Here is a 10,000-nt window from a genome sequence, read left to right as displayed (position 1 = left end):
TATTATATCATTATCCTTATTATTATTATTATTACCATCCTTATCACTATCATCATTATCATTATTATTCTAATTTTATTATTATTATTATTGCTATTATTATCATTATTGTTATTATTATTATCATTATCATCATCATTATCATTTTCATTATTATTATTATCATTGATATTATTATTGTTGTTGATATCATTATTACTATTACTGTTATTATTATCATTTTTATTATTATTGATAATATTTCCATTATTATTACTATCATTATTATCATTATTATTAATACTGTTATTATTGTTATCATCATCATTGTTGTCATCATCAGCAATATTATAATAAGCATTGCTATCGTTGTTATTATCATTATCATCATTATTATCGTTATCACTATTATCATTATCATCATTATTATCATTATAATTATCTTAATTTATATTATTATTATTATTATTAGTTATTATTAACATTATTATTATTGTTATTTTTATTATTGTTATTATTATAATTACTGTTATTATTGATTATAATGATTATCATTACCATTATTATCATCATTATTATTATCATCATCATAATTGTCATCATCATTAATATTATTATAAGCATTGTTAGCGTTGTTATTGTCATTATCATCATTATTATCATTATTCTGATTTCATATTGGTAGTATAAAGAATAAACATTACCACTCAGATTATATTCAGTAAGATATTAATATATTTGAAAAGTCGGACATTAATAATCCTGCGAACACACACAGGGAAGAGACCACTCACGCAAAAACACACGCAGGGAAGAGACCACTCACCCAAGAACACACGCAGGGAAGAGACCACTCACCCAAAAACACACGCAGGGAAGAGACCACTCACGCAAAAACACACGCAGGGAAGAGAATGCTCACGCAAAAACACACACAGGGAAGAGACCACTCACCCAAAAACACACGCAGGGAAGAGACCACTCACCCAAAAACACACGCAGGGAAGAGAACACTCACGCAAAAACACACGCAGGGAAGAGAATGCTCACGCAAAAACACACACAGGGAAGAGACCACTCACCCAAAAACACACGCAGGGAAGAGACCACCCACCCAAAAACACACGCAGGGAAGAGACCACTCACGCAAAAACACACGCAGGGAAGAGAACGCTCACGCAAAAACACACACAGGGAAGAGACCACTCACCCAAAAACACACGCAGGGAAGAGACCACTCACCCAAAAACACACGCAGGGAAGAGACCACTCACCCAAAAACACACGCAGGGAAGAGACCACTTACGCAAAAACACACACAGGGAAGAGACCACTCACGCAAAAACACACACAGGGAAGAGACCACTCACCCAAAAACACACGCAGGGAAGAGAACACTCACGCAAAAACACACACAGGGAAGAGACCACTCACCCAAAAACTCACGCAGGGAAGAGACCACTCACGCAAAAACACACGCAGGGAAGAGACCACTCACCCAAAAACACACGCAGGGAAGAGACCACTTACGCAAAAACACACACAGGGAAGAGACCACTCACGCAAAAATACACACAGGGAAGAGACCACTCACCCAAAAACTCACGCAGGGAAGAGACCACTCACGCAAAAACACACACAGGGAAGAGACCACTCACGCAAAAACACACGCTAGGAAGAGACCACTCACGCAATAAAACACGCAGAGAAGAGGACACTCACGCAAAAACACACGCAGGGAAGAGACCACCCACCCAAAAACACACACAGGGAAGAGAACACTCACACAAAAATACACGCAGAGAAGAGGCCACTCACGCAAAAACACACGCAGGGAAGAGACAACTCACGCAAAAACACACGCAGGGAAGAGGCCACTCACGCAAAAACACACGCAAGGAAGAGACCACTCACGCAAAAACACACGCAGGGAAGAGACCATTTACGCAAAGACACACACAGGGGAGAGACCCTTTACGCAAAAACACACGCAAGGAAGAGACCACACGCCAAAACACACGTAAAGGAAGAGACAACACGCAAAAACACACGCAGGGAAGAGACCACTCACGCAAAAACACACGCAGGGAAGAGACCACTCACGCAAAAACACACGCAGGGAAGAGACCACTCACGCAAAAACACACGCAGGGAAGAGACCACTCACGCAAAAACACACGCAGGGGAGAGACCACTCACGCAATAACACACGCAAGGAAGAGACCACTCATACAAAAATACGCAGGGTAAAAAACACTCACACAAAAACACTCGCAGGAAGAGATCACACGCAAAAACACACAATTGGAAGAGAGCACTCACGCAAAAAACACGCTGGGAAATGCCCAACTGGCAAAAAATAGCTGAAGGGGTGATCTCCAACTGGGTAAAAACTCCTACTGTCATATGGTATAGTGTGGAAATATAAGAGAAAATTTAGGAGACTCACTACTTTTTACATGTAGTAATTACCAAGAGGGGACCAGATCACACTTGCTCTTCATTATAGGTTTTAGTCCATAAAGAAAACGGGAGAATATGACGAATTAAACGATACTGGCATCTTATGAATAATGAATAACCCTACGATACAATATGTAATGAGACTAGAACCTAATTACATACATCATTTCAGTAACATTCTCAAACAGATTAAGTATGCATCATTAGTTAGTACATAGCAATAGATATTTTTTCCTTGTTATCCATTCTAAAACCAGTGTTCATCCTCAACCTTTTTAAGACACCAGCTTATCGATTAATTAGATTTATTATTATTTCTTTACATTATATTGTCTGTTTAAAAGTTAAATATCTCATCCACAGAGAAATAAGAAATCAAATATGGAGAACTACAGGCTTAATATTGGTATGCAATAGTCCCTCCTCCCCTAAATGCAAGAAAAATATTTAACTTAACGCAAGTAGCCAAAAAATGGGTTATATGATATGATTTACAAGATTGGTAATGTCCATATATACTAAGAATTAGTTGTTAATGGTGTCAAGTTGAAAATATATTTTTGTTTTTTAATTATCAAAGAGCGTCTAATTTTCTATGATATATAAAAGTGTTTTCAGAAAATGAATAAGTGCGTATACTATTTTATTTTTTCCTTTTGCCTTAGTGTGATTATTAAGTATGATTTCTGTAAATTCTTCATAAAATATCATGTCACAGTTTATATGAAAATGAAAAGTGATTTCAACATCTTAGATATAAAGTATACAAATCCATACGTACATATATATAGTACCGTGCATTTACAAACAGATAAACTGAAAAACCGACATAATAAAGATGGCATTAAACGTTTTTATTCCATCTCCATTGTGGTAGTGTTTCTTTTCAAAATGCAATCCTTTAAGACAGACAAGTCATTTCATTAGATCGTTATCAGAAGTAATATTAACCCAGTCGCCCCGGATTTATGTTCTGTCCCCAGTAGATTTTTTTTGTGAATGCTGTTACATACAGATGGCCCCACAGCCGGCAAGAAGTCTATCAGTAGCCGTAGTGACCGACTTCCCCGTTCCTTGAATTGTCGAAAAGATGTGTTTTTCTTTTTAATACAGTTGACATAGATCTGTTATTATTGTTATTGAAGTTATGAAAATCAAATTGTTATTAAAATCTCTCTAACATTTATGACAATTAAATAATGCAAAAGACACTTTCCAAAAGTCGAGGAAAAAGGTAAACAGGCGAGATACGTAGGACTAATAACCGACTATTTGGTTACTAAGCACTTGTAGAGCCATCTATGTGTAAATACAATAAATAAAATTGTACTACATGGGGCATGGCATGTATTCTTGCCATACCTGGCGATTGGGTTAAGTGCTACTTCCTGTGTCTTGTCATGACTTAGATTTTTTCGTGTGTTGAGGATTTCCATTGGCGATACTTCATTTTGTCTTTGTTCACACACATTACGTTGTTTGTGTTCCAATTTGCATTAATTAAGGTTGAATCATTATATTACCGTATATGGTATACATACGTATATTTAGATAGTGATGATAGAAATTACAATCTTGACTATTTGCCCGTGCCACTTGTGTCACATTCTTCCAGGGCACACAGCTAATACAAAGCCTACCTGCGCTGATGCAGGTCTGCACTTTACATATTACGAAACAAAAGGACAGTTGGTCTTGAATACTAAATATAATAATAATGAAATAGATGATAATAGACTAATGATATCAATAATGATAATATTGATGCTACTACTGCTACTAAAGGCAAAAATGATAATTTAATCATGATGATAATACAAATAATGTTAATATTGATAATACTAATTATATATATATACATTTATATATGTGTGTGTGTGTGTGTGTGTGTGTGTGTGTGTGTGTGTACATATTTACATATATATATATATATATTTATTTGTGCCTTTATTATATATATATATATATATATATATATGTGTGTGTGTGTGTGTGTGTGTGTGTTTATATGTGTGAGGAAGTGTGTGTGTGTGTGTGTGTGTGTGTGTGTGTGTGTGTGTGTGTGTGTGTGTGTGTGTGTGTGTGTGTGTGTGTGTGAATATATATATACATACATATATATATATATATATATATATAAATTCACACATTATATATATACATATACATGTATATTTATTTATCTACATTCATATATCTATATATATATCTATAGCTATATATATATTCACATATATCTATCTATATATGTGTACGTGTGTCTGTCTATCAATCTAAATATATATATACACATACATGTATATGTATATGCATATATAGAGATATAGATATAGATACAATGTGTATATATATATATATATATATTATAGTGTGCTTATATGGAAGATGGAATAATGCAATGTCGCATTGATATCGATAAATAGCGTGTATATATTTACACATATATAAATATGTAAGTGCATATATCGCCATCGCCAAATCCTTTCACATCAATATTGCATGATCTTACATACCACGCTACATTTTTTCCTTATACGTATACCGTAATACCTAATTCAATTCCATCGATAGTTAAATCCAAACTCATCTGCGTGAGTGTGTGCGTTTGTTTGGTATTAGTTCAAACATATTTAATTGTATTTGTATTTTAGTATGGTTAAGGGTATCTAACAATAAAAACAAAAGAATAAATATAGGGAGCTAGGTGTGGTGCGAGTTATCTGATATTACTAATAGTGTCACCATTCTTACAATAAGGATACAGGTAATTATGATGATGATGGTGATAACAGGAACATTAATGCAATTGTTATTTTTTGTTTTTATCTTCATTATTACATCGTCATTTGTAAATCCATCACAGGCATAATACATTTTGCACAATGCATTGTTAACAGTTTATATTCTCTCTTACAAACAATAAATCATCTATGAAAGCTAGTATCTATCAGTATACTTAACATCCTGAATGTTATCCTACTCATATATTTTGTATATCAATTACTACTCAATAGGCTTTTGACATTACAATTTGTGGTAGGCCTACTTGTCCAGGTTGTCGTGCAGGAACATTATGAATATATCTTTCACAACAGTATCCTATGGAGAAATATGCTAGTTCCGTGTGCTTATCCGGACGAAGACACTAAACATGAACGTTTTACAATGATTTTCAGGATACCATACCTGATGTCATAATCTTATCACTTTCGTCTGCTGAAAGGGGTTTTATATATATACATATATATATATATATATATATATATATATATATAGCATATATACATATACATATAGCATATATATATATGTGTGTATATATATATACTTTTTTAATCAGTCAATATATCATCCCAAAATGACCTCATGATTCTCTTAGTTCCGGGTGTTGTTTTCAGGCAAGATGAAGTCACTCCTGTTGTTTTGCTCCCGTAACAGCAACCGTTGCTTCTACTGGAGTAACTCTGGCAACTTCTCACCAACGCTGCCCTTGGTCCTCAGCCAAGAACTTCATGATGTCTGGATCAGCAGGAGAAATCTCAGCTCTTTGACAAATCTCGGCGAATGTATAATCTTTTAGGAGTTCTCCGTTCTCAAAGACTGTTACAAGCAGGTCCTGGAAGACAAAATGCGCGGTGTATGTTTATACTTTGGAGTTTTCGTTGTGTAAGAGCACATAAAGTTATTTCCATGCCCCACTTCCCCTCCCCCTGTCCCCACGCTCATCATCCAGGAATAATTTTAAACATTCCGAAAACATGTAACATATACAGAAAATATAGCCATTCTTTCTATTATCTCTCTATGTAAAAAAAAAAAAAAAAAAAAAAAAAAAAAAAATGTATCTTAATCGTTTGTGCCTTAAACGTTTTGAGGGAAATCGGTGTATTCCTTAGTCCAATTTTTGTTTTATTTCTCTCACTGTGTAGCAATTGTTTTTTTTTTTTTTTTTAATCTTTATCGTAGTTGCCTTAAACGTATAGATTATTCCCTTCTGTACGAATTTATATATGCAATTCTACATCAATCTGTGATACACACGCGCACACACGCACGCACACGCATGTATATATATCTCCACAGGCATATATAGAATATATATGTATGCCTGTGGAGATGCATATACATGTGTGTGTGTGTGCGCGTATACACAGATTTCCCCCAAAACGTTTAAGGCACAAACGTTTAAGATGCAACACATTGACATTTCTTTTCCTTTTTTTTACATACTGAGAGCGAGAGAAAACCCAAAATTCCGACAAAAAAATACACCGTGAACTCTTCCCCCCTCAAAAAAAAAAAAAAAAAAAAAAAAAAAAAAAACCTTCGCAAGCACCCTACCTCCCCCCCAAAAAAACCCTCCTTCCTCCACCCCATTCCTTAATACCTTGTCAGGATCCCCAGTCCCTTTTTCGAAGGTCCTGTACACCCCTTCTTCCATCTGCAGAGTGAGGCGTCCGCGCTTGCTCGTCTTCCCGGTGTCTGTGATCGGTTCCTTGAATACTTCCACATCCTGCCCGCCGATCACTGCCAGGCTGCACTTGTAGGCGCATTTCTGGGTGTCTCGGTCCAGCTGCGGGAGACAGAAAGGGGTGGTTGGTGCAGGGGGGTATCATATTACTTTTAAAAATACCAGTTATGAAAGAAAATACTAAATAACCAATTATAAGTATAATTACCAAATTGCCAATTATATGAAAATTACCAAGTTACCAGTTACAAATAGAATTACCAAAAATAAAAAATGCAAAATTACTAATTATAAAAAAAACATCAAATTACGTTTCTTAAAAGAAAATACCATATTACCAGTTATCAAAAAACAAAAACGATTATTATGTATTTTGTATTCTTTTTAATAATTGGTGATGATAGGTTGGTGACCTTACTACAACCTTGTAAATTGGGCAAGTTGAAATCAGCCATTTATCATTTACCAAGTGAAGTTTCCTTACAAAAAATTAAAGAAAAAAAAAAAAGTCTCTAAAGAAACATGGACAATAAACATCAACATTTCCCTTCAGCATTTCACTCGCAAAAATCTTCCTATAATATTCAATCATAAAAAGAAAACCTTATCAACATCCTATTTACCAATATCATCCCTTTTAAATTCTTCATTTCATCTACTTATCTACTTAATTTTCATATTTTTGCTTAAATGTCCTTATTTCTTTGTTGCTTTTCCTCCCCGTGGCTCACCCTCTGTAGTAGGGACGCCCCGGACCCGAAGCTAACGTTGTCCGCTGACCATCCATGCTCCTTCATTGTCCTTAGGATGGTGTCTGTGGAAGCAAGGGAAATCCGTAGTTTTTTTTTTTTTTATTGCAGTGGGGCTATACAGTGTAATAATCTTTCCATGGTTGGGTATGGTGCTTGAATTGATGTATCCCAAAAGGTACAGGAAAAATGCGTCTCCGGATATATAACGATTTGACAGTATGGGGAAAAATATGATGGTGGTGATGATGATGGTGATTGATGGTGATGATGATTGATGGTGGTGGTGGTGGTGGTGGTGGTGGTGGTGGTGGTGGTGGTGGTGGTGGTGGTGGTGGTGGTGATTAGATTTACGAAATCTAGCTTTGCCCGGCCTGTGCCAGCTATTTATAGCTGTCTCAATTAATTCACTGTCACTGAATGCTTACCGTGGTGGCCGGGTTGCCAGCAAGCGCTCATGTCGCCACGATGTTAGCATGCGGCATCTTTTTACCAGCCCGACGTGATCCCTGTCTCGGAAATTGTATGCTCACAACTTTGTAAATAATATAACAGGGTGGCGTTCGGCTCGCCACAGTACTTGCAACGCATGTCCGCATTGTCAACTGTCTCCATAATTTGCCATGCGCAGTGGTAACCTAGTCTGATTCTGTGAAGAATGACTTCGGCACCTCTATTGATTGCTTCAGAGAGTGTCAGTGGCTCAGAGCCTGTGGCGTCTGAGTACCATTTGGCCGAAGGGGGGAGGGGAGTTCTCGCTTCCTAGATGATGATGATGATGATGATGATGATGATGATGATGATGATGATGATGATGATGATGATGATGATGATGATGATGATGATGATGAAGATGATGGTGCTGATAATAGTAGTAGTAGTAGTAATGGTTATTATCATAATTCTCATCATTACTATTTTTATCATAATTCTTATTATTACTATCATTATCATTATAGACAATATCATCACTATAAAATCATAACTTACCCACGGACTTGAAGTTGACCCCGTCAGCTTGACAGATCTTGAGGAAAGGCGGGAGAACCTTGAAGCCATTAGCGTTGGTTTCGGTGCCGAAGCGATCTCCGAGAATTTCCAAACACTGACGAAGAAAGTCAGTTCAGTCAGATTTAATTCGATATTAAGAGTATTGGAACATTGGTTATTTGCAGGTCTCAGAGGTTTTGAAGACTAAAAGCCGGGAGGGAGAGTAAATAAGTAGGGAAATTGGCCACGGAAGGAAATATTACAACATTGCAAGTAAAACTGGTCACACTATGAATCACCGCTGTAAACATCCAGTGAAATCAGACACACACAAAAAAAACAACAACAGAGTATTAACCAGCAAAAACTGGGTAAGATATATTCTCCTATACGTCTAGGCACACAAATGAACATGACAAAATATCAACCAGTAAAAATGATCTTATAGAGAAACCATTATATTGCAGCAGCCCGTAATATTTGACAAACCCTCCCGTACGCCTGGGCACACGATTTAACATTACAAAGTATCAACCAGTAAAATTGAGCTCATGGGCACACGAATTCACATTATCAAGTATTAACCAGGGATTCCGAGTATTAACCAGCAAGACTTTGTAATCTGACCTCACAGAGAAACCATTAATTTGCACCAACCCGTAACATTGGGCCAACAAAGACAAATTAAATACAGCTAATAACAAAAGCACACACCTTGAATAACCTATAATACACAAGCCCGTAATATTTAGCAAAGACACACTACATAAAGCTAGTAACAACAATGCACACCTTGACTAACTAACCCATAATGTAACAGTCCGTAATATTTAGAAAAGACACACTACATAAAGGCAGTAACAACAATACACACCTTGACTAATTAACCTATACTAAACCCGCCCGTAATATTTAGCAAAGACACACTACATAGAACCATTAACAACACACTTTGACCAACCCGCTAAGCTTACCTTGAGAATCACCTCGCAGGGGTCGCCGCTGTCAGGACGCACCACCAGCATGCCGCCCTTCTTCGCATGCTGCAAGACGAGGTCCTTCAGTTCTCCTCCAAAGATCTTTTCCAAACATTCGTAAATGTTGTAGGAATCACACACGCATCCTACGAACTCTGCACGTGGGAAGGTGGGTTAGATTTTTTTTTTTTCTGTTCTTTTTCTTTTTTTAGTGATTAATGATGGTCGTCTTTGGAATACAAAAAAATGAAGAAGGAAATCATTCACACGAAAAAAAAGGAAATTGGTCCAGAGATGTTTCCTATATCTATATTTCTGGAATGCGAACCAATATTTATTTATACCAGCTAGGAGACTAATTTTTACATGAA

The 10,000-nt window shown here is 36.3% G+C and overlaps 1 protein-coding gene across 1 annotated transcript in view; it reads right to left on the bottom strand.

The window, feature by feature from the left end:
* Window positions 1-5,251: 5,251 nt before the first annotated feature.
* Window positions 5,252-10,000, bottom strand: part of LOC125031535 (nicotinamide phosphoribosyltransferase-like) — a 14,697-nt gene continuing 9,948 nt past the window's right edge. Inside the window, exons 8-12 of the mRNA XM_047622412.1 lie at window positions 9,627-9,784; window positions 8,653-8,767; window positions 7,645-7,727; window positions 6,830-7,015; window positions 5,252-6,058 (exon numbers count right to left, since the gene is read on the bottom strand). Coding sequence (XP_047478368.1) covers window positions 5,918-6,058; window positions 6,830-7,015; window positions 7,645-7,727; window positions 8,653-8,767; window positions 9,627-9,784 — 683 coding nt within the window. The 3' untranslated portion in view covers window positions 5,252-5,917. The remainder of the gene's footprint in view (window positions 6,059-6,829; window positions 7,016-7,644; window positions 7,728-8,652; window positions 8,768-9,626; window positions 9,785-10,000) is intronic.

The sequence above is a fragment of the Penaeus chinensis genome, chromosome 13, assembly GCF_019202785.1.
Source record: "Penaeus chinensis breed Huanghai No. 1 chromosome 13, ASM1920278v2, whole genome shotgun sequence".
NCBI classification, from domain to species: Eukaryota; Metazoa; Arthropoda; class Malacostraca; order Decapoda; family Penaeidae; genus Penaeus; species Penaeus chinensis.
The sequence above is the reverse complement of the archived record's forward strand: the minus strand, read 5'-3'. Positions and strand labels throughout refer to the sequence as shown.